This window comes from Hyla sarda, chromosome 2 (assembly GCF_029499605.1).
Source record: "Hyla sarda isolate aHylSar1 chromosome 2, aHylSar1.hap1, whole genome shotgun sequence".
Lineage (NCBI taxonomy): Eukaryota > Metazoa > Chordata > Amphibia > Anura > Hylidae > Hyla > Hyla sarda.
In genome coordinates, this window is record NC_079190.1 from 110,840,684 (window position 1) to 110,866,873 (window position 26,190).

The 26,190-nt window shown below is 44.1% G+C and overlaps 1 protein-coding gene across 5 annotated transcripts in view; it reads left to right on the forward strand.

Moving 5' to 3' along the window:
* CALCOCO1 (calcium binding and coiled-coil domain 1) overlaps positions 1–18,948 on the forward strand; it is a 64,626-nt gene extending 45,678 nt beyond the window's left edge. For all 5 annotated transcript variants that reach the window (XM_056555197.1, XM_056555200.1, XM_056555199.1 and 2 more), the window contains exon 13: positions 16,111–18,948. In XM_056555197.1, the coding sequence (XP_056411172.1) occupies positions 16,111–16,116 (6 nt within the window). In that variant the 3' untranslated portion in view covers positions 16,117–18,948. The remainder of the gene's footprint in view (positions 1–16,110) is intronic.
* The last annotated feature ends 7,242 nt before the right edge of the window (positions 18,949–26,190 follow it).

Here is a 26,190-nt window from a genome sequence, read left to right on the forward strand (position 1 = left end):
TTAGAAGACGGAAGACTCCACGACAGAAGCCTGCAAGTTCCTTACAGCCTTTGCCCATTCCAGAAACCCCCTGGTCTCATGTAGTGGGGAACTCTCTGAATATCAAAGAAGAGGGGGAGACCAATGGGGGGGTACTGTAACACCTGCGCTCCGGCCGGACATGCCGGCCGTGAACGCTCTCTGCTTCTGTCTCCGCTGCCGGTGGGGCTGGGATTCGCATCGCGGGACGCGCCTGCATGCGAATCCCAGCACGTCACTCACCTCCCTACTCTTCAGCCTCTCCGTGTCCTCGCAGCCTCGGCGCGCGTGCCCCCGCCTTCTACGGTGCGCACTGGAGCTCTTTCACTCTTTCAGTGCTCTATTAATCATGTGTCTACACCTGTCCCCTGTCCTTAAATATCAGCTTCTCCCTTGTTTCCCTGCCGGATCTTTGGTTGCCTAGTGCCATGGTGAAAGTCCTGTGTCCCTGGACCGTGTACCTGTTCCGTGCTACCTTACCTACCCTGCACCTGTGTTACCTGCCCTGACCTTCTGCCATCTTGCCACATCCTGCCAGTCTCCTTCTGTGCCACGCCACCTCCCAGCTACCTGTATGGATAAGTCGTGCCAGGGGTAGCAACCTGGGTGCCGCCTGCCGCAGCAAGACCATCCCGCTTTGCGGCGGGCTCTGGTGAAAACCAGCGGCACCTTAGACTCTGCTCCCTGGCACGGCTCACGTCATCATCCACACAGGCCCAGAGGATCTACCACCTGCCATGACCTGTTACAAGTAGTAGATGCTTGGAACAAACTTCCAGCAGATGTGGTTGGTAAATTGGGATAAACATTTATCTATTCTAGATTTATAAAAACAAAATAATATAATGTTAGCCTAGATGGACCCTTGGTCTTTGTCAGCTAAACATCTTCTGTTTCTCTATTTCTTTTACCTTGTTTGAAAATCTAGCAAATACTATAGAGCAGTATACCAGAGTTAGTGGATGTGCCCCTGTGTATCAACACATAATACATCTAGTATGAAGAAGAAAGTCATGGCATTCACCAGTCATTTAAAAGTCCATTTTTATTTCCATTGTTTGGAGCCTCGGCTTTCCTTTACAGCGGCACGTCACGACCTCCACACAAAGCAGGGGCCACCACGTCCCCTCTATATAGTTCTATGGGAGAGCCGAAGATTTACAAATGGCTCTCCCATCGAGCTATATGGAGGGGGCGTGGCAGCCTCCGCTTCCGGCAGGGGTTGTGACATGCCGGGGCTCCAAGCAGCAGATCGCGGAGGGCCCCAGCGCTCAGACCCCCCGCTATCTAAAACTTATCCCCTATCAATCGGATAGGGGATACATTTTTTTTCATGATACTTATCATTTAATTTTCTATGCTAATGATAGTCCAGCAGTGTTGTTGATGTGGCAAACCCCTTTATCCTCTACGTGACTCACAGCGGTTTTAATCTACCAAAATATGCAGAATATCCGCCTGGACATTCCTCACATATTCCTCCGTGTGAACATAGCCGCTTTAGGGTGTATGGAGTGGGCTCCTGACTCAAGGCTGCTCCATACCTGGGTCCCCCAGCTGATTTCAGTATCTAGGGGCTGCCACTAATAGCGACATGTGGCAATTGCTGCAGCGAGCTATAAACACTAAAAATGCTTCTATCAAAGTTGACAGTGGCATTCAAATCCTTGGCTGCCGATCTGCTCCTATTGATAGAGCCCGCCTGTGGCAGGCTCTACCTAGAGCGGAAATTTCATCGATCAATGCAGTATATAGATAATGCATTGATCTGTATGAGCCATCTAATTATAGCTCTTACAAGTCCCCTATGGGGAATAATTAAGTGTAAAAACAAAAACGCCCTTTTTCCCATTTTTCAAATAAAGCGGAAACAAAAAGAAAAACCCCTAAACATGTTTGGTATTGCTCTCCCACTCTCAGGTTCGACTGAGATCTTTTTTGTTTGTCTACCAACGACCAGAACATACATAGAACATACATATAAAAAATAATACCAAACACCAGAACCACATTTTTTATCACATCACATCCGTTGAAGAAAAAAACTATAAAAAAATCGTATTAATAACAAAATAGTAGCAATAACAATTACAGATCAAGGTGCAAAAAAAGCCCTCAAACAGCTCCGTATACGGGAAAAAAAATGTAGGGGGTCAGAAAATGGCAATAAAAAAAAATTTCTAAAAAGTTTAAAAGTAGTAACACATGACAGAATCCATACAAATTGGGTATTGTTGCAATCGTATGGAGCTGAAGAATCAGAATAGTATGTCAGTTTGACTGCACAGTGTACAATGTTAAAATGAAGCCCCTTCCCCCAAACTAATTTTTTTTAAATTTCACCTCATATATACCGTATATACTCGAGTATAAGCCGACCCGAGTATAAGCCGAGACCCCTAATTTCAACCCAAAATCCCAGGAAAAGTTATTGACTCGAGTATAAGCCTAGGGTGGGAAATACATCATCCCCCCCTGTCATCATCCAGACCCGTCATTAACATCCTCATCATCATCCCCTTGTCATCATCCCACACATCCCCCCTTCATCATCCCCTTGTCATCATCCCACACATCCCCCCCTTCATCATCCCCTTGTCATCATCCCACACATCCCCCCTTCATCATCCCCTTGTCATCATCCCACACATCCCCCCTTCATCATCCCCTTGTCATCATCCCACACATCCCCCTTCATCATCCCCTTGTCATCATCCCACACCCCCCCCCTTCATCATCCCCTTGTAATCATCCCACACACCCCCCTTCATCATCCCCACCCCCCTTCATCATCCTCTTGTCATCATCCCACACCCCCCCCCTTCATCATCCTCTTCTCATCATTCGCCCTCAGTGGTCTTCAACCTGCGGACCTCCAGAGGTTTCAAAACTACAACTCCCAGCAAGCCCGGGCAGCCATCGGCTGTCCAGGCTTGCTGGGAGTTGTAGTTTTGAAACCTCCGGAGGTCCGCAGGTTGAAGACCACTGCGGCCTTCGACATCATCCAGCCCCCTCTCACCCCCTTTAGTTCTGAGTACTCACCTCCGCTCGGCGCTGGTCCGGTCCTGCAGGGCTGTCCGGAGAGGAGGTGGTCCGGTGGGATAGTGGTTCCGGGCTGCTATCTTCACCGGGGGCGCCTCTTCTCCGCGCTTCCGGCCCGGAATAGAGGCGTTGCCTTGACAATGACGCAGAAGTACGTTGGCAATGAACGCACCTCTGCGTCGTTGTCAAGGCAACGTGACTATTCTGAGGCCGGGCCCGAAGCGCTTAGAAGAGGCCTCCCCGGTGAAGATAGCAGCCCGGAACCACTATCCCACCGGACCACCTCCTCACCGGACAGTCCTGCAGGACCGGACCAGCGCCGAGCGGAGGTGAGTACTGTACAGAACTAAAGGGGGGTGAGAGGGGGCTGGATGATGTCGAAGGCCGCAGTGGTCTTCAACCTGCGGACCTCCGGAGGTTTCAAAACTACAACTCCCAGCAAGCCCGGACAGCGGATGGCTGCCCGGGCTTGCTGGGAGTTGTAGTTTTGAAACCTCTGGAGGTCCGCAGGTTGAAGACCACTGCGGGTGGGGGAGTTCACTCGAGTATAAGCCGAGATGGGTGTTTTCAGCACGAAAAATAGTGCTGAAAAACTCGGCTTATACTCGAGTATATACGGTAATTTTTTTTTTTTCAGTTTTCGAGTACATGTTATGAAAAAATGAAGGAAGTCTTTTAGAATGTACAGTTGGTCCCACAAAAAAATTAACTTTCATATGGGTGTGTAAATGAAAAAATAAGAGTTATGGCTATTAAAGCGTACCTATCATAGTGTAAAAAAAAGTGATATGTTACTCAGTACCTAATCCTCATCATGTACATATCATTTTTATGTGTCTAGGACCTATATTTCCCTAACAAATAGCATTTACATGTTGCTCATCTGCTCTGAGTCTGGGAGCAGCCTGTGAGTCTGCAAATCACTGCACAGTAAAGATGGATGCTAATCAACATAGCTGTCACTATGTTTGTCATTCAGCTATGTTGATTCGCATCCAGCTTTACTAGGAACAGATAAAAAATGTATGCATAAAAACTACTGTGCAGTGATTTGCAGACTGCCAGGCTGCTCCCAGACTCAGAGCAGATGAGCAACATATAAATGTTATTTGCTGGGAGTTGTAGTTTTGCAACAGCCAAAGGCAACACTGCACTTTACAAACATTGCACCTTCAGCTGTTGTAAGACTACAACTCCCAGCATGTCCACACATCCCTTGTCTGTAGTTTTTGCAAGAGCTGGAGAAACACAGCAGGTGAATACACAGCTCTAAAACAGAGTTTTACAAAGTTTGTATCCCCAGCTGTTGTAAAACTACAACTCCCATAATGGGAGTTGTAGTTTAGGAACATCTGAAGGCTGTAGTGGTGCAATGGTGATCTCCTATACTGGATACCAACAAACTTTACGGACAGTATCCAGTATGCTGCAAAATACAGAGTAGTCTGTCTGCATAAAGATAGATGACCCCTAGTGGCGGTTATTATAATTTTTTAGTAAAATTTTTTATTTTTTTATTTTTATAAATGTATATTGAAAAAGTCATCTTTTCAATAGTACTGCAAAATATAAATAGTTTTTCAGAATGACAGGAATGAAAGGAAAAATACAGGTGTGCAAAAACAAAAACGTGCCTGGTCCTGAAGGGGTTACATTTGGAGTTTGCTTTCTTTGTAACTGTTTATATTACAATGTACATATTTTGATTTATCAAATTGTATGAGAGAAAAATTGTGTTTTTTTTCTTTTTTTTTTTTTTTTTACAAAGCAGCCAATCATAGCTCAGATTTCACATCAAGCTCTGGTAAAGTGAAAGCTGGTAAAGTGAAAATCACTCCAGTTTTTCTCTTACACATTTAAAGGGAACCAATCATCAGATTTTACCCTATATAATGCTTGGCAAAGCGTTATATAGGGTAAAATTGTTGTCCTCACCATCCCCGGGGGATGCTCCTGCCCCCAGGGATGGTGAAGATATGAAGTTATAAACTAGTCACCGCCGCCACCATAAGAAGTCACCTGGGCGGGGAGCTCTTCTCATCTACTCCCGTTCTTCGGCCGGGAGCGACGCCCCCTCCGCTTGATTGATGGGCCGCGTCATTGTTCCGCTCACTAAACAGACGGAGCAGAACGATGACACGGCCCATCAATCAAGCAGAGGGGGCGTCGCTCCCGGCCAAAGAACGGGAGTAGGTGAGAAGAGCTCCCCGCCCAGGTGACTACTTACGGCGGCGGCGGTGACTAGTTTATAACTTCATATCTTCACCACCCCTGGGGGCAGGAGCATCCCCCGGGAATGGTGAAAATAAAGATTTTACCCTATATAACGCTTTGCCAAGCGTTATATAGGGTAAAATCTGATGATTGGTTCCCTTTAAGCAATCTGGGCCCATAGTTCCATACTGGCCACTAGAGCAGTATTTCCCAACCAGGGCATCTCCAGCTGTTGCAAAACTACAATTCCCAGCATGCCTGGACAGCCTTTGGCTATGAGTTGTACTTTTTCAACAGCTGAAGGCAAACTAGTTGGAAAACACTGCACAATACACATTATGCTGATACTTCACTAGAGTAGGGTTTTTACTAAAAATCTATTGTCTGATACTTTTTTACCACAGGAATAGTTACTCTACAGATGGAAAAAATCATTAGTGTCTCCATTACAGTGTTTTCCAACCAGGGTGTCTCCAGCTGTTCCAAAAGTACATCTCCCAGCATGCTTGGACAGCATGGCGGTGGGGGTATGCTGAGAGTTGTAGTTTTGCAACAGCTGGAGGAACCCTGGTTGGGAAACACTGCTCCATGAAGTACACACATTCCAGTCTCAGCAGAAAGAATTGAAATGTCAATACTCTTTGCAGAATCCGCTTATGATGGCAATGCCATCTATGGAGACAGTGCATTTCCAAGCCGCTCCTCCCACTGGCATGTTCGGCCAGTGCCCACTGTCTTCAGAATGTCCACCAGGAAAATTGCCTCAGGGCATAGTCCCTGAAACACTGCTGAAACACTGCTAAAATTCACCTGGCGGAATTCAGCTTCCAGCAGAGTCCCATTGTTTTTAGTGGGATTATGCTATTCTGTGCACACCAGAGCAGCATTCCACACCAATTCAGCTCCAATTCCGCACGGAATTGAAAAATTTTTGCACAACGAGAGCAGCGGATTCAATTGAGAGCGAACAAGCTGAATTTCAGCTGTGAGACAGCAGTGGCTAGGTTCACACTTAGGCTAGGTTCACACTATGGAATTTCCGCATGCAATTTCAAAGCGGAATTTCCGCTTACTAAAATGTACTGTATAGTGAATGGGTTTCCGTTCACAAATTCACACTTCGGAATTTGTGAATGGAAAATCCGCTTGAAAATATCCGCCTGAAGAATGGTGTTGCTCATTCTTCAGACTGAAATACTTGCGGAACACATTGCAGTCTATTGGGGACTGCAGTGTCCATGCGGTTCTAGCGCCGACTGATTCATTTTCTGCCCAGAGATTCCGCAGTGTGAACCTAGCCTAAGGGTCTATTCACAAAGCAGAATTTCCACCTCAAATTAAAGCCCATTGACTTCTATAGGATTCTGCTCTCCCATTCATATTTCTGAATTTCCAAAAGCGGAATTTCAGAAGTGTGAATGGAAGTGTGGAATCCCATAGAAGTCTATGGGCTTTAATTTGAGGTGGAATTCTGCAAGCAGAAATTCTGCCAGGTGAATAGACCCTCCAATATCATACCATAAACTTATTGAGTGAACATAATATGATCAGGCTATGTTCACACGGCGGATTTTCTTAGAAGGATTCTGTGGGGATATTCTGCTTGGAAATTAATTTCAATGGGATTCCATGGAACTGTGCACACAGATGTCTCTGCCACGGAAATCCCAATTCCGGCATCCGCAGAAACATTAAAGGGGTACTCCGGCGCTTAGACACGCAGCACCCCGTTAAAATCAGTCCCCGGAGCGTGTTCGCTCTGGGTCTGATTACTGTCGATCACGGGGCCGGACCGTTGTGACTAGAGATGAGCGAATCGAAGTTGACGAACCCGAATTCCTTACGAATTTCATGAAAAATTCAATTTGCAACGAATACGAATATCGCCGCGATTCTATCGCACGAATCGCTTCATTAAACTCCATTTTACAGTGTTCCAGGCTATTGGGGACCTAAGATGGCGGATCCACATGTGAGTACATGGGGCAGGGGATTATGGGAGCACTCAGATGGAGAGGACGGGACTGCGTGTGTGTGAATAGCTCATACCACAGCGTTACACTGCAACTGCTAGTCACATCAGCATTAGGGAAAGACAGGAGTGCAGAGTGCTGTGCTGTTACACTGAGAAGGATCATTGATTGCTAAACCTCCTATTCACGTTATTGAGCATTGCAGCAGAGAGGGGCAGATAGCTGTCAGCTGCCTCATACAGATCTCCAAGCTGCCTGAACTTTCTGAAGCATCTTATCTCCTCATTGTTCAGCCCAATTGAGTTTATTTTTTTTGCTCCACAAAACTTCTGCTGCTCAGAATTGTGTGACAGAGTGCAATTTAGGGTTTAATCCCTGGATTTTTTTTTGTGGTGCTGCACTGTTGGGTCCTTCTGCTGTTCAGAAATATGTGATTGTTCAGTGGACTGTAGTGCATTTGCACCATTTTGTACCTGTTAATCTGTCAAGGGGCTGGCTACATACTGTGCAAGTCCAAACAATACTATTCACCGGCTATTTTTTTTTCTAAACAGTTTTTTCTGCGTATAGTTATGCATATATAACTGCCCTCATCAGTGCCTACCGCATAGGTACATGCAAGTATTGTACCATTTAGTACCTGTTAAGCTGTCAAGGTGCTCCATACCGTCAAAGTCCAAACAATAGTATCCACCGGCTGGTGTTTTACAAAAATAGAGTTTTTTTCTGCTAATAGTTAGGCATATTACTGCTCTCATCAGTGCATACCGCATACGTACATCCAAGTATTGTACCATTTAGTAGCTGTCAAGGTGCTCCAAACCGTCAAAGTCCAAACAATAGTATTCCCCGGCTGGTGTATTACAAAAATACAGAGTTTTTTCTGCTAATAGTTAGGCATATTACTGCCCTCATCAGTGCATACCACATAGGTACATCCAAGTATTGAACCATTTAGTACCTGTTAAGCTGTCAAGGTTCTCCATACCGTCAAAGTCCAAACAATAGTATCCACCGGCTGGTGTATTACAAAAATACAGAGTTTTTTCTGCTAATAGTTAGGCATATTACTGCCCTCATCAGTGCATACCGCATATGTACATCCAAGTATTGTACCATCTAGTACCTGTTAATCTGTCAAGGGCCTACATACTGTTCAAGGACAGCCGTAAGTAATCACCTGCTGCTGTTCTAGACAAATACTGTTTAAAGAGTAGTGTAGCGTATTGTAATACCCTCATAAACACACTAAGTATGTCAGGCAGAGAAGTGCCAGGACATGCACAGAGGAGTGGCAGAGGGCTTAATACTTCAGGCAGAGTTGGCAGCAGACTTGGGGCGAGTGGCAGCAGGAGTCGGGAGGCCTGAGCTCCCGTTATCAGCCAGCGGTCGTGTCTCCACCAGCAACCCATCTGCCGTCGTCAATTGGTTAACACGCTCATCCACATCATCACAAGTGACATCTGACACCCCCAGTCAACAGTAAGTGGGTTCCTCAGACACAACCCTCAGTTGGCATGGCCCGGGAGCAGTCCGTGTCCTCCCATTGCCTTTGTCCTATGCTGTTCCCTCTCCTAGAGAAGTATCTTATGCTGTGGGTTCAGCTCCACTATTTACTGAGGACGATCCAATAGAGCACAGGCAGCAGCTACTGGACAGCCAAGAAGGGGAGGAGACATGCGCCGCTTGCTCCGCTAGGCGCCCAAGTAGTGATGCGGAGAGTGACGTGGGAGGCGGTGTTGCAAGTGTTCAGGGTCCTGAAGCAGACACTGTTGGGGAACCTGAGGAGGACATCAGTGACGTGCACACAATTGTTCATGATGATGAAGCCGATCGCAATTGGGAGCCGGGTGCAAAAGGGGCTTCATCATCATCAGGAGAAGAGAGTTGCAGGTTGCCCTTGAAGCAGCAAGGCGGTAGCACGGTTGGCAGTCAGCGTGGTGGCAGTAGTGGAAATTCAGGAGCCAAACGTGCCCGGGGGAGACCACCTGCTTCGCGGCAGCCTACCTTTCCGGGAGGTAGTAGAACAGGGGTTCCTGGAGACGGCGCCAGTAGCAGTCAATTAGTGCGGACTGCGCGTGGGAAAATCAGCTACTCGGCGGTGTGGAAGTTTTTCATAAGGCATCCGGAGAAGGCCACATGCAAATGTAAACATTGATCTTTAAATGTAAGGGGTTATGAAACGCTCTTGGGTACTGCGAATGACTTCTCCAGACTCATTCTGTGTCTTTCACAAACTACTTGCCTCACTGGTGCCTCAGGCCTTGGGCCTATAATTTTTTGAAGTTTAGCATTAGCTAAATACATGCTTAATGCAAATGTTAACATTGATCTTTAAATGTAAGGGATTATGAACCCTCTTGGGTACTGCGAAGGACTGCTACAGACTAATTCTGTGTCTTTCACAAACTACTTGCCTCCTTGGTGCCTCTGGCCTTGGGCCTTAAATTTTTGGATGTTTAGCAGTAGCTAAATACATGCTTAATGCAAATTTCAACAATGATCGTTAAATTCTCATTGCTCTGCCAGGGCCTTCTCCTACCCCACCTGGGCCGATCAGAGGACCTCACTAACCAATCCAATCGGTTGTAGTGACGGGCGGTGTGTACAAAGGGCAGGGACTTAATCAGCGTGAGCTTATGACCCTCACTTACTGGTAATTCCTCGTTTTAAGGGTAAATAATTGCAATCCCAGATCCCTATCACGAACTGGTTTCAGCATGTAACACGCACCTGTCCTTGAAAGATAGAGACACGCTAATCCGTTCAGTGGAGCGCTAGTGCGGCCCAGGACATCTGAGGCCATAAGACACCTGTCATTGCTTGATCTCGCAATTGATCGGGCAAGGTAAGGGGTTATTAAAGCCTCTTGGGTACTGCTGAGGCCTACTCCTGACTGTTCCTGGTGCAATGTATAGGATAATTAAACACTCTTGGGTAGTGTTATTGTTACATTTACTGATAATTTTATCAGTAATAAAATTGAAATTTTACAGAATGCTAACCGTTACACAACGGAACGCTTGTTGCGTGTGATTTTTTTGTGAAAATAAAAAAAAAAATCCGGAGAGGGTTTAACTCTGCTTAATCATTTTTGGCGAAAAAAATCCTTCGGTGATCTGATCTTTTGGAGACAGATACGCTTACACACATATGTAATAATTGTTTGAACATAATTTCAAACATTTTGTGGTTTATTATTTTTGAGAAGAAAGTCTCTGGGTGGTCCACGGTCCTGCATTATAGAGTCTTCTGAAATGTTGGATATGCACTTGTTCTTACACAAAGGTATCCATTTTTTAAAAAATGTATACAATTTTGTTAATTTTGTGTCCTTGTGATGTGTCCTTCAGGCACTATATGGGTTCCTGATGCCGCAGAGGTGGGGCCTGGGTCTTGGAATTAAAAATTTTTGGATAGCGGGTGCTACCTATGAGAAATCTTTGTCAAACATTTCTCATTTTGTGTTGTTTTCTGGGGGGGATTGTGAAGCCCTGGTATGTAGTGTACTCGTGCATCAGCCAACTCCCCGCTGTGCCATTCAGCCACTATATGGTGTCCTCATGCTGCCAACACCTCCACGCTGTGCCATTCAGCCACTATATGGTGTCCTCATGCTACCAACACCTCCACGCTGTGCCATTCAGCCACTATATGGTGTCCTCATGCTGCCAACACCTCCACGCTGTGCCATTCAGTTGATGGTTGACAACATTTATTTGCATTCCCTTAACGCTGTTACTAAGACCTGGGGTAATGGTTTTCTGCTGTGAAATCTGGATGGTCTTGGTAATGTTTATGGATAGGGACCATTGAGCCATGGCGGAGTTCATAGTGATGGCCGGTGCGCTCCTCTTCAGGCTGATATTTTCCCGGGCGTCCATCAATTTTGGCGGTTTTTCTGCAAAACCCACCTGCTGCTTTTTAGAATTCAACATCTCTCGGGCATCTTGCACTTTACCCTTTATTCTGAAACGTGCATCTTTGGCGACCATTTTCTCACGGGCATCCTTCATGCCTAGCTTCAGACGGGCATCTGTCACGCCAATCTTCTGATGGGCATCAAACGTTCTCTGGAAACTTTTTTGCAGGGATGCACGTTTCAGAATAAAGGGTAACGTGCAAGATGCCATTGCAAGCCAGCTTGTCCTAGTAAGTTTTATCTTCCGAGGATGTCCTACATTTGGGGAAACAGGGTAATAAATTTGAAATTTCAAGAAGGATAACCATTACACAACGGAACGCTTGTTGCGTGTGATTTATTACATAAAATTTTACAAAAAAATACAAAGAGGGATTAATTCTGCTTCTTCATCCTTTTTGGTGAAAATTATGATTTTGGTGGTCCACCGTCCTTAATTTTGGGGCCTCATCAACTCGTTCATTTGAGATTGTTTTTATCACAAAACATTTAAAAATCTTTGTCAAAAAATTATCATTATGTTGTGAAGCCTTGGTGTGTACTCTTGAATCAGCCAACTCCAGGCTGTGTCCTTCATGCTATATATGGATTACTGATGCCGCAGAGGTGGGGACTGGGTCTGTGAATTTCAAAATTTGGGATAGCGGGTGCAACCTATAAGAACATTTCTCAAGGTCTTGTTTTTTGGGAGGGGGGGGGGATTGTGAAGCCCTGGTGTGTACTGGTGCATAAGCCAACTCCAGGCTGTGTCCTTGAGCCAATATATTGGTTACTGATGCCGCTGTGGTGGGGCCTGGGTCTGTGAATTTCAATTTTTTTGGATAGCGGGTGCTACCTATGAGAAATCTTGGTCATAAATTTCTAATTGTGTTGTTTTTTGGTGGGGATTGTGAATCCCTGGTGTGTACTCTTGCATCAGCCAACTCCAGGCTGTGTCATTCAGGCAATATATGGGTTACTGATGCCGCAGGGGTGGGGCCTGGTTCTGGAAATTTCTAATTTTTGGTTAGCTGGTGCTACCAATGAGAAATCTTGGACAAAAATTTCTCATTGTGTTATTTTTGGAGGGGGGATTGTGAAGCCCTGGTGTGTACTGGTGCATCAGCCAACTCCAGGCTGTGTCCTTCATGCAATATATGGGTTACTGATGCCGCAGAGGTGGGGCCTGGGTCTGTGAATTTCAAAATTTTGGATAGCGGGTGCTACCTATGAGAAATCTTTGTGAAAAATGTCTCAATGTCTTGTTTTTTGGGGGGGATTGTGAAGCCCTGGTGTGTACTGGTGCATCAGCCAACTCCAGGCTGTGTCCTTCAGGCAATATATGGGTTACTGATGCCGCAGAGGTGGGGCCTGGGTCTGGGAATTTCACATTTTTGGATAGCGGGTGCTACCTATGAGAAATATTTGTCAAAAACTTCTCATATTGTGTTTTTTTTTTTTTTTGGGCGGGGGGGGGATTGTGAAGCCCTGGTGTGTAGTGTACTAGTGCATCAGCCAACTCCACGCTGTGCCTTTCAGCCACTAAATGGTATCCTCTTGCTGCCAACATATCCATGCTGTGTCATTCAGCCACTATATGGTGTCCTCATGCTGACAACACCTCCACACTGTGTCTTTCTGCCACTGTGAATTTCAATTTTTTTGGATAGCGGGTGCTACCTATGAGAAATCTTGGTCATAAATTTCTAATTGTGTTGTTTTTTGGTGGGGATTGTGAATCCCTGGTGTGTACTCTTGCATCAGCCAACTCCAGGCTGTGTCATTCAGGCAATATATGGGTTACTGATGCCGCAGGGGTGGGGCCTGGTTCTGGAAATTTCTAATTTTTGGATAGCTGGTGCTACCAATGAGAAATCTTGGACAAAAATTTCTCATTGTGTTATTTTTGGAGGGGGGATTGTGAAGCCCTGGTGTGTACTGGTGCATCAGCCAATTCCAGGCTGTGTCCTTCAGGCAATATATGGGTTACTGATGCTGCAGAGGTGGGGCCTGGGTCTGTGAATTTCAAAATTTTGGATAGCAGTTGCTACCTATGAGAAATCTTTGAGAAAAATTTCTCAATGTCTTGTTTTTTGGGGGGGATTGTGAAGCCCTGGTGTGTACTGGTGCATCAGCCAACTCCAGGCTGTGTACTTCAGGCAATATATGGGTTACTGATGCTGCAGAATTGGGGCCTGGGTCTGGGAATTTCACATTTTTGGATATGGGTGCTACCTATGAGAAATATTTGTCAAAAACTTCTCATATTGTGTTTTTTTTTTTTTTTTTTTTTGGGGGGGGGGGGGGATTGTGAAGCCCTGGTGTGTAGTGTACTAGTGCATCAGCCTACTCCACGCTGTGCCTTTCAGCCACTAAATGGTATCCTCTTGCTGCCAACATATCCACGCTGTGTCATTCAGCCACTATATGGTGTCCTCATGCTGACAACACCTCCACACTGTGTCATTCAGCCACTATATGGTGTCCTCATGCTGACAACACCTCCACGCTGTGTCATTCTGCCACTATATGGTGTCCTCATGCTGCCAACACCTCCACGCTGTGCCATTCACCCACTATATGGTGTCTTCATGCTGCCAACACCTCCACGCTGTGCCATTCACCCACTATATGGTGTCCTCATGCTGCCAACACCTCCTCACTGTGCCATTCAGCCACTATATGGTGTCCTCATGCTGCCAACACCTCCACGGTGTGCCATTCAGCCACTATTTAGTCTCCTCATGCTGCCAACACCTCCACGCTGTGTCATTCTGCCACTATATGGTGTCCTCATGCTTCAGCCTCATCCAAGCTGTCATTCAGCCACTATATGGTGTCCTCATGCTGCCAACACCTCCACACTGTGCCGTTCAGCTACTATATGGTGTCCTTATGCTGACAACACCTCCACGCTGTGTCATTCTGCCACTATATGGTGTCATCATGCTGACAACACCTCCACGCTGTGCCATTCACCCACTATATGGTGTCCTCATGCTGCCAACACCTCCTCACTGTGCCATTCAGCCACTATATGGTGTCCTCATGCTTCAGCCTCATCAAAGTTGTGGCATTCAGCCACTATATGGTGTCCTCATGCTGCCAACACCTCCATTCTGTGTCATTCAGCCACTATGTGGTGTCCTCATGCTTCAGCCTCATCCAAGCTGTGTAATTCAGCGACTATATGGTGTCCTCATGCTGCCAACACCTCCATACTGTGCCATTCAGCCACTATATGGTGTCCTCATGCTGCAAACCCCTTCATTCTGTGTCATTCAGCCACTAAATCGTGCCTTATCCAAGCTGTGTCATTCAGCCACTATATGGTGTCCTCATGCTGCCAACACCTCCACGCTGTGTCATTCAGCCACTATATGGTGTCCTCATGCTGACAACACCTCCATTCTGTGTCATTCAGCCACTATATGGTGTCCTCATGCTTCAGCCTCATCCAAGCTGTGTCATTCAGCCACTATATGGTGTCCTCATGCTGCCAACACCTCCACGCTGTGCCATTCAGCCACTATATGGTGTCCTCATGCTGCCAACACCTCCACACTGTGCCATTCAGCCACTATATGGTGTCCTCATGCTTCAGCTTCATCCAAGCTGTGTCATTCATCCACTATATGGTGTCCTCATGCTGCCAGCACCTCCACACTGTACCATTCAGCCACTATATGGTGTCCTCATGCTGCCAAGACCTCCATTCTGTGTCATTGAGCCACTATATGGTGTCCTCATGCTTCAGCCTCATCCAAGCTGTGTCATTCAGCCACTATATGGTGTCCTCATGCTGCCAACACCTCCACGCTGTGCCATTCAGCCACTATATGGTGTCCTCATGCTGCCAACACCTCCACACTGTGCCATTCAGCCACTATATGGTGTCCTCATGCTTCAGCTTCATCCAAGCTGTGTCATTCATCCACTATATGTGTCCTCATGCTGCCAGCACCTCCACACTGTACCATTCAGCCACTATATGGTGTCCTCATGCTGCCAAGACCTCCATTCTGTGTCATTGAGCCACTATATGGTGTCCTCATGCTTCAGCCTCATCCAAGCTGTGTCATTCAGCCACTATATGGTGTCCTCATGCTGCCAACACCTCAACGCTGTGCCATTCAGCCACTAAATGGTCTCCTCATGCTGCCAACACCTCCACGCTGTCATTCAGTCACTATATGGTCTCCTGACACTGATGCCACCACCAGGCTCTGTCATTGTGCTGCTGTGCGGCAGTGATTCTAAAAGCGATGCCGGTAATCTGCATGTTATTCTGAATAACAGTATTATTTCACTAACCCAGCACACTCCATATGCATTTTAGAACACGGCAAAGTGTTCTATACCCCTATAGAGGCTGTATGTGGGCTAGAAATAGCCTTTTTTAATATAGATATGCCGCGATCGGATCTAGTTGTGACGTCACGGCTCCGCCCCCTCACTGCAAGCCTATGGGAGGGGGCGTGACGACCGTCACGCTCCCTCCCATAGACTTGCATTGAGGGGCGGGGCGTGACGTCACACGGGGGCGGAGTCGTGATGTCACACTCTTTCGCTCGCATGCTCGGGATCCGAAGCCTCCAGCGTTGCCGGAAGCCGTTGAGGTGGGTGCTGCAGCCGAGATCCCGGGGGTCCCCAGGGACCCCCAAGATCAGGCATTTTATTTCCTATCCTTTGGATAGGGGATAAGATGTCTAAGCGCCGGAGTACCCCTTTAAACTGAATTCCGGTCGGAAAAAAAATTTGCACTTCCAAGCTTTCCTAGTGCCGCCAAATCAAATATGCAGAATATCCGCCTGGAAATGAACATAGCCTAATGAGACAAATATATATATATGTATTATTTCCATTCCGTGTATACTACCATAATTAGTGAAAATAAACCTACAGGGCTGTTTGTATTTATAGTAGCTGTTAGTAATATATTTAATGTTTTTTTCCTTGCAGTGGTAAGAGCTTATTCTTCCAACAAGATTCGTTTTGTAGAAGACTGTGGTAGTTGTTTCCCACAAATGTTAAAGGAGGACGCTCAGTTCATCTTCCAGCTATGGCGCCAGTGCTGTTTCGCTCCTTGACCAGACAGCCACCATTATGCAATGACTGAACTATGTGTAAGATATTATCGCTAGTTTTTTTAATGGCTTTCAAGTGGACCTAAACACCGTTTCTTTTTTATTTCAAAGAGCTATTTTTGTGTAACCTTTGCAGCATCATCAACTGCTCCTTGCACTCGTGTAACCTGTTACTGTCACCTTTTGCATTAATAGATGCATTGTTCACCTGGCAGTATAATTGTGGCACTAAGTTAGATGAACCCTAAATTGTCAGACATTTATGTAATGTTTGTATGACATATGTATGATAGTGCCATTTTCTATAGGAAAGGTACCTAAGGCACAGAACTGTCATGAAGGGCAAAGTATGTTCTTTCTTATAGCAATAATATTCCTAAAGTAAAAAACACAGAATGATCACTCATCAGTTAGATTTATATTTGTCCCTATGTATTATATATGTTCTGTCCTAAAGACTAATTTAGTGTCAAGTTATTTTTTATAATAGCTTCAGTGCTTACTCTTTTTTAGTAATTTGTAGTCATTTTTGGCAAAGTAAAGCAAGTTATGACTGGCGCTTGTAGTCCTGCATGTTTAGGGTAAATTAGCAAAAGGTGGATTTGCTTAGAATTTTTCCTACCGATTTGCACCAAAAAAAAAGTTCTGACGAAGAATACAGTAGCAGTGGATGAGATTTTAACAGATCTGGAAATTGACCAGCGAAATTAAAGGGGTACTCCGGTGGAAAACTTTTTTTTTTTTTTAAATCAATTGGTGCCAGAAAGTTAAACAGATTTGTAAATTACTTCTATTAAAAAATCTTCCAGTACTTATTAGCTGCTGAATACTACAGAGGAAATTCTTTTCTTTTTGGAACACAGAGCTCTCTGCCGAATCATGAGCGCAGTGCTCTCTGCTGACATCTCTGTCCATTTTAAGAACTGTCTTATTATTTGCTGAATACTACAGAGGAAATTATTTTCTTTTTGGAACACAGAGCTCTATGCTGACATCATTACCACATTGCTCTCTGCTGACATCCCTGTCCATTTTAGGAACTGTCCAGAGCAGCATATGTTTGCTATGGGGATTTTCTCCTACTCTGGACAGTTCTTAAAATGGGCAGAGATGTCAGCAGAGAGCATTGTGCTTGTGATGTCAGCAGAGAGCTCTGTGTTCCAAAAAGAAAATAATTTTCCTCTGAAGTATTCAGCAGCTAATAAGTACTGGAAGGATTAAGATTTTTTTTATAGAAGTAATTTACAAATCTGTTTAACTTTCTGGCACCAGTTGATTTAAAAAAAAAAAAAAAGTTTTCCACCGGAGTACCCCTTTAAGAACTGTCCATAGTAGGAGAAAATCCCCATAGCAAACATATGCTGCTCTGGACAGTTCCTAAAATGGACAGAGATGTCAGCAGAGAGCTCTGTGCTTGTGATGTCAGCAGAGAGCACTGTGTTCCAAAAAGAAAATAATTTCCTCTGTAGTATTCAGCAGCTAATAAGTTCTGGAAGGATTAAGATTTCTAATAGAAGTAATTTACAAATCTGTTTAACTTTCTGGCACCAGTTGATTTAAAAAAAAAAAGGTTTTCCACCGGAGTACCCCTTTAATGGGGAAGTCAAAATCTGCAATAAAAGCGGCAAGCAGTGTGTTGTTGCAGACTTTACTGTGGATTACTCACAGATCACCCTAGAAATTCTCAACTGCAGGTATCAAACCCAAATCCACAGAAAAATCCTCACCAAAACCCACACAACTTCGTGTGGATTTTCTTCAGGAATTATCCACAGTGCATCCGACGCACATGAACATACCCTTAAGGAGGGTATGATTACTTAGTAGCATGGTTTTATCCTTAAACTGTCAAAAGCAATATGCTTTTATATTCAGATCTTATGTTAAATCTTGAATTAAAAGAAAACATCTATCTGTACATACAGTATTTGTGCACCCTGTATTCCTTGTTGCAGAATGGTTTCTACATTTTAGATTTTAGCAGCTCCAGTTTTCTCCATCAGACATATTTTTCCATATTCATCAGACTTCATGTTATTACTCCAACCCTACACAGGTAATAAAACGTGAGGTGCAGTGAGTCATGTGACAGCTGAGCTCCACCCTTTAACGATGCTTTTTAAAGGGAAACTGACGGCCGGTTCACCCACACTAAACCCAATACACTGAGTTCTAGTGCGAATGAGTAAAATGATGGATTACTTACAAAAATTGGTCCAGCCATTTCTGAGTTACAGATAAGTAAAAACAACTCTTGGCACTCACACTTTGGTGAAACAGCAGTTGAAAACGGCTATTGCCGAAATGCTTTCTGCGTAACACTTGTGCGATGATCCTTCATGTGTGAATAAACAACAAATGTTCTTCAACAATTCATGAGTGCTGAAAGTTTATTACTTGTGGACTGCCTTCTCTGCCGGCACCACGTGGATACGAGCACCGACCTTATCTCCATAAACATTTCTGAGTTACAGGTCTCATTGCTAGTATGCAAATATGTCCCTTTGTGCAATGGAGGTAGGAGCCTGCTATTACGAGCTTCCCTGCCCCCTTCCTCTATCTCCCATATGATCATCCATCTTCTGCATATGCATAAATATTCACCCTTATATCCTAATGATGTGAGAGCCTCTGCCCACGTGAGGCTCCTGGCTTGTCATCAGATGCTGTGTGAGCCGGGGGTGTGTCAAAGAGCCTAGAGTCATAGGGGGTATTTATCATTTTTATCTGTTGTCAGTTTCTTTTTACCCTTTTACCCATTTTACTTTGGTTTTCATGGACATGCGCCAAATTTATCATTTGGCACATGTCCTTTAGTAACTTTGGCGCATACCATATTCTACCTTTGGTATGTGTGTTTTCCATGTCAGATGATTGTTGGCGGTTATTTGCATCAAACATATGTAAAAAACAGGCAAATTAACGCCAAAATACAATTGGTGCAAATTACTGACCACTGCAAAAATCCTACACAGGACAGTCAAAATCCTAACACAAACAAATAAAAAGACACTGCACCAAACATATGCAATAAAGGACACATAAATCCGTTGATAAATACCCCCCACTGATTGCACAAAGCCCTGCTTGTCCTCAGTGTACAGAGACCTGCTTGTCCTCAGTGCCCAGAGCCCTGCTTGTCCTCAGTGTACAAAGCCCTGCTTGTCCTCAGTGCACAGAGCACTGCTTGTCCTCACTGCACAGAGCCCTGCTTGTCCTCAGTGTACAGAGCCCTGCTTGTCCTCAGTGTACAGAGCCCTGCTTGTCATCAGTGCACAGAGCCCTGCTTGTCCTCAGTGTATAGAGCCCTGCTTGTCCTCAGTGCACAGAGCCCTGCTTGTCCTCAGTGTACAGAGCCCTGCTTGTCCTCAGTGTACAGATCCCTGCTTGTCCTCACTGCATAGAGCCCTGATTGTCCTCACTGCACAGAGCCCTGCTTGTCCTCAGTGCACAGAGCCCTGCTTCTACTCAGTGCACAGAGACCTGCTTGTCGTCAGTGTACAGAGACCTGCTTGTCATCAGTGTACAGAGCCCTGCTTGTCATCAGTGTACAGAGCCCTGCTTGTCCTCAGTGTACAGAGCCCTGCTGATCCTCAGTGTACAGAGCCCTGCTTGTCCTCAGTGTACAGAGCCCTGTTTGTCCTCAGTGTACAGAGCCCTGTTTGTCCTCAGTGTACAGAGCCCTGCTTGTCCTCAGTGTACAGAGCCCTGCTTGTCCTCAGTGTTCAGAGCCCTGCTTGTCCTCAGTGTACAGAGCCCTGCTTGTCCTCAGTGTACAGAGCCCTGCTTGTCCTCAGTGCACAGAGCCCTGCTTGTCCTCAGTGCACAGAGCCCTGCTTGTCCTCAATGTACAGAGCCCTGTTTTTGCTCAGTGTACAGATCCCTGCTTGTCCTCACTGCACAGAGACCTGCTTGTCGTCAGTGTACAGAGCCCTGCTTGTTGTCAGTGTACAGAGCCCTGCTTGTCGTCAGTGTACAGAGCCCTGCTTGTCCTCAGTGTACAGAGCCCTGCTGATCCTCAGTGTGCAGAGCCCTGCTTGTCCTCAGTGTGCAGAGCCCTGCTTGTCCTCAGTGTACAGAGCCTTCTTGTCCTCAGTGTACAGAGCCCTGCTTGTCCTCAGTGTACAGAGCCCTGCTTGTCCTCAGTGTACAGAGCCCTGCTTGTCCTCAGTGTACAGAGCCCTGCTTGTCCTCACTGTACAGAGCCCTGCTTGTCCTCAATGCACAGAGCCCTGCTTGTCCTCAGTGTACAGAGCCCTGCTTGTCCTCAGTGTACAGAGCCCTGCTTGTCCTCAGTGTACAGAGCCCTACTTGTCCTCACTGTACAGAGCCCTGCTTGTCCTCAGTGCACAGAGCCTGGCTTGTTCCACCTCTTCTTCCTGTATTTTGTTTCAGCCGAGACACACAGGCAATAGCTGCAGGGATAAGACAGCATTTTTTACTCCAAAGTATTCACATTTTTTAACCAATGTATATTACAAATATACATATAGATTTATCAAAACCTGTCCAGAGGAAAAGTTGCCGAGTTGCCCATAGCAACCAATCAGCTCACTTCTTTCATTTTTAACAAGGCCTCTGCAAAATGCTAGAAGTGATCTGATTGGTTGCTATGGGCAACTCAGCAACTTTTCCTCTGGACAGGTTTTGATAAATCTCCCCCATAATGTTATCATCTACATTATATAAAATGTTTTTTCAAATGACAGGTACACTTTAATAAAAGCCATTAATATTTTATTTTTACTGAGAAGGTTTAAAAATGAAAGAAGTGATCTGACTCCAGAGTGTTTATCCAATGTTATTATTCTGTCATTTTTAGGCCATATCTTTATTTGTATCCTGTAGGAATATTATTTCTCTAACTATATATAGAAGGCCCCTTCTTTGTTTCCTTGGCACAGTCTTACAGCTCACTGCAGCTTAGTCTCATTAAAGTAAATAGGGCAGCATTGCAAAGCACTGGTATTACCAAAACTATGGAGCTGTACCTGGTAAACTATTTATCTAACAGCCCCTTTAATCAGCTGATTACCAAAATAATGAAAAGCCAGACCCCTATTTATATTGATGGGCTATTCGGAGGATTGGTGAAACTCTTCAATGATTGTTGCAAGGAATGGCTCCATTCTGACAGATATAGCATGTTTTACATGGTTGTTTATAACATTTACTACAATCTGCGACTACTTTTAGGGTCTGCTGTGATCAGCTGATTGTTGCACAGCATACATTTGGAAAAGGATTGCCCTCTAGCTGTAATTGGCTCTTGTGCTCACTTTATAGCCGTGAGTGATGGCTACTATTGGTAGCTGGACACTCACCACAATCCCGCTGCTCCCTGTCATCAACCATTTAGACGCTGTGATCAATGCCAATTACAGCATCTGAAGTCTTAAAGGGGTTATCCACCATAAGGTGATTTTAGTACGTACCTGGCAGGCAGTAAAGGACATGCTTAGGAAGGATCTGCACTTGTCTTGGGACTAAATGGCTATGTTCTGAGATTACCATAATACTGTGGCTAGCTTTTTGTGAACTGGTATTTCCTGTTTGACTTTTCTTTTTTTGACTACAAATCCCATAATTCCATTTTCCTCCCTCCCACACATCAGCCACCCCACCCATTGAAACATAAATGAGCTGCATCCATCAAAAGACCTGTGGTTTTCAATCAGGGTGCCTATAGCTGTTGCATTAGTTCCAGATTGATCTCTCTCCCACCAAGCGATCGCTCCACCCATTGAAGTAGACAGGCTCCCTGTCATCATCTGACTAGTGAGTCAGGTCTCGGCCGCATTGCAACCTGGGAAAAATCTGAGACAACAGTCATTTAGTATGCTGGTAAAAATAAATATTGGAGTGAAAATCACAGAAGAATTGTGAGAAAACTGTCACACACAGGTACAGACACTATATTATGAACTACACTAACTTTACAGCCCCTGTAGCATAGTCAAATAAAAAAAATTACTGGAATACCCCTTTAAAAGGAAACTGACAGGCTGTTCACAGTGGAGGTGAGAGCCAGCTTGTTGAGCTCCCCAGGCTCCTCTGTACGTAGCGCTATGCCCGCCCCTGACATGAATATTCTAATTTCTTGACACCCCCGTCCTAGTGACGTTAGAGCCTGGGGGTACATGAGCACCCTGCTATTGTAGCCGAGTGCAGGCGCCACATCTATGTAGGCTATCACGTCACTAGGACAAGAGAGTGAAGAAACGAGAATATTCATCATATGAGAAGGAAAAGCGCTCGGCAAGCCAGCTCTCCACCTTCTTCATTGCGCACAGCAATGTATATCATAATTTTTTTAATAAAAATTTATCAAAAAGTCCCATCAAAACAAAAGTGGTACCGATATAAACTAAAGATCACGGCACAAAAAAAAAGTTAAAAAAAATATAAGAGTTATAAGGGTCAGAAGAGGACAATTTTCAGCATACTGATAAAAAAAATAAAGTTTGACTGAAGTGGTACAGTAATAGAAAAACTATAATGACCTACAGAATAACAGAACATGTCATTTTTGCCATAAAGTGCACAGCGTAAACACAACCCCCCATAATTTGTAAAATTACGATTTTCTTTTTAACCCCCCCCCCCCCCCCCACCTATATAATGGGGGTTTTGCCATACATTTTATGGTAAAATAAAAGGTGTCATTACAAAAAACAATTAGTCACCTTAAAAAACAAGCTCTCATGGGTCTGTGGAGGAAAAAATAAAACAGTTATGCCTCCATATAGGCGAGGCGAAAAAGAAATCGAAAATGAAAACTGTCTGTGTCCTCAGGGCCAAAATGGGCTGTGTCCTTAACCCCTTCCCACAAATGGACGTATATTGCTATTAGCAACCAGGACCCGCGGCCAATGCCTTACATCGCCGATCGGGCCGATGTCCGACATTTACCCTTTAGATGCCACGATCAGAGTTGATTACAGTGTCTAAATGCGGTAAATCCCGTTCCCAACTAGCTCAGCGGTCTGATTGGGACTGCCACAGTGAAACCACGGCATCCCGATCAGCTGAGAGGATGGTGGGAGGTCTCTTACCTTCCTCCTCGCCTTCTGAACGGTGGTCTAAAGCTCCTGTCAGCCATGGCAGGCTGGAGTAATACAGCACTGATGACACTAATCAATGCCTTCCTATGGAGAAGCATTGATCAGTGTATGCAATCTAAAGATTGCATGTTATAGTCCTCTATGGGGACAATAAAAAAAAGTTAAAAAAATAAATTGTAATAAATATGCATTAACCCCTTCCCTGATAAAAGTTTAAATCACCCCCTTTTTTCCCATTTTTCAAATAAAAAATTTAAAAACTAAATAAAACAAACATATGTGGTATCGCCCATGTGTAAATTTCCAAACTATAAAAATATAATGTTAATTAAACCACGCGGTAAAAAAAATGTCAAAGTCTAGAGATGCATATTTTTGGTCACTTCATATACTAGAAAAAAAATGAATAAAATGCGACAAAAAGGTGCCATCAAAACAAAAATGGTCCCGATAAAAACTAAAGATCACAGCGCAAAAAGAGTCCTCATACATCTCTATATGCAGAAAAATTTAAAAGTTATAGGGGTCAGAAGTGGACAATTTTAAGCATACTCATTTTTGTACAAAAAGTTAGAATGTTTTGAAAGTAGTAAAATAAAACAAAACCTATATATATTGGGTATCATTTTAATCGTATGGACCTACAGAATAAAGATAATGTGTCATTTTTACTGAAAGGTGCACTGGCTAGAAACAAAAGCCCCAAAAGTTGAAAAATTGTGTTTTGTTTTATTAATTTTGCCATACAAATAATTTTTTGTTTGTTTCATTGTACATTTGGAGGTAGAATGAGTGATGTCATTACAAAGTACAATTGGTGACGCAAAAAACAAGCCCTCATACTGGTCTTTAGATGGAAAAATAAAAAAGTTATGTCTATTAGAAGGCGAGGAGGAAAAAACAAAACCTCAAAAAAAAGTCCCGTTCCTGAAAGGGTTAAGAGGTACATTTTTAAAAAGACCTCTGAAAAATAAAAAGAAGCAATCTGGTAGGTTGCACAATAATATTTGCTAAGATGCTAGATTTACAGTCACCATCTACATAATAGCAGGCAAATGTGATCTTGGAAGAGCAAATGGTCATGGTTTGCCATTCTCATAATGTTGAAATCCCCTTCAAATACATTCTGTGAAATTTGAGTGTACTGTGCAATATATTACTGACACAAAATAGTTGATATATCGTTGTTAATATTGTACCTATTCATTAGCCCCTCACACATACTTCTGCTCCACACTATTTGCAAGGGAATGTCCAGATATTTGTAGTATTAATGGACATGGATAGATCTCTGTTCTCTTCACCAGCACCTTTTGTATTTCATGGCCAGGACACCTAGTATTTAGTAAGAGCAAATATTTGGTGTATGCATCGCATTCTATAATATTACATTTCTTTGCATATTAAATAAACAAGCTTATTTTAGATTATCATTTGTTGTTGTGTTTAGTGTATTTAAAGCTGCACTATTGGTCAGGGCCAAGCTGTAGTTTCGACTGTTAGTAAACATTTATGATCTATTTGCACACAATGGGGAGGTTTATTTAAAGGGGTATTCTGGGATTTTTGGTTTTTTTAAATGTGAGATAGTGGCAGCAAAGATTACTAATATACTTCACTTACCTATGTTTGGTGGATGGTATCACATTTCTTTGTCTTTCCTTTCCCCGAAAGTTAATTTTTTTGAAGCTTACAAAATTAGACCTTTCCCAGCTTGCTGTATGGCCCGAGACAATACATCACAAGTCGGGTCCTGAAAGGGGGCTTGGCTGCTTCGTCTGTTGTATGTGAAGCCAGCCCCCTGATGACATTACCGGTAAACATGTGCATGTGTTAATCATCTTGCATATCCACAGCTTGTTTTGTCAGGTCATGTCAGGCAAGTCATATGTTCAAAGGAAGTATGGCTGTGCTGCAATGGGTGGGGCGACCGATGTGTGGGAATGAAATAAGTCACTTCTCACCTTGAAACAAAGGATCCTGGGGATTGTAGCCTGAGGGGAGGGCACAGAAACCAGAAGTAGCCAGTTCACAAAAAACAAACCAGCAGTGTGATGGGCGACACAGGACATGGCCATTTACCACCAACACAAGCACAGGTAGATATGTGCATTACTGTATGACAATTACTAAAGTCACCTTATGTTGGATAACCTCTTTAATGGTTATCAAACAAAACAAATAAATAGAATAGAAGAGTTTTTTTTTATAATAAATATTTATTATATACATACAATATATACAGTACAGACCAAAAGTTTGGAAACACCTTCTCATTCAGAGTTTTCTTTATTTTTGTGACTATGAAAATTGTAGATTCACACTGAAGGCATCAAAACTATGAATTAACACATGTGGAATTATTTACATAAAAAATTGTGAAACAACTGAAAATATGACATTCTAGGTTCTTCAAAGTAGCCACCTTTTGCTTTGATTACTGCTTTGCACACTCATTCTCTTGATAAGCTTCAAGAGGTGTTTAAGATACTTTTAACTCTTCACTAGAATGTTTTCAGAGGTGTGTTGAATAAGGGCATGGCTTAGTGGGGTCATAACATGCAACAATGGGGACCAAATACAGGTGTAAAGTAATGGTATGTTCACACAGCGAAAACAAGGATGGACATTTCTCACGTTTGCATGTTCTCCATAGATGGCAATTCATTTCTGAGTGGAATCCACATAAGCATTGAACCGGTTCAATGTGTCTGTGGATGCCAGAACCGGGATTTCAGGAATCTGCCTCAAAAATTCAGCCGTGTACACGGTGCAGCACTGCAGCCGAATTTCCCAGTGAAATATTTCCACAGAATTGCACCTGGAAATTCCACCATGTAGGGATTGTGGAAAAAAGCAAAAAAGACCAAAAGTTTGGACACACCTTCTCA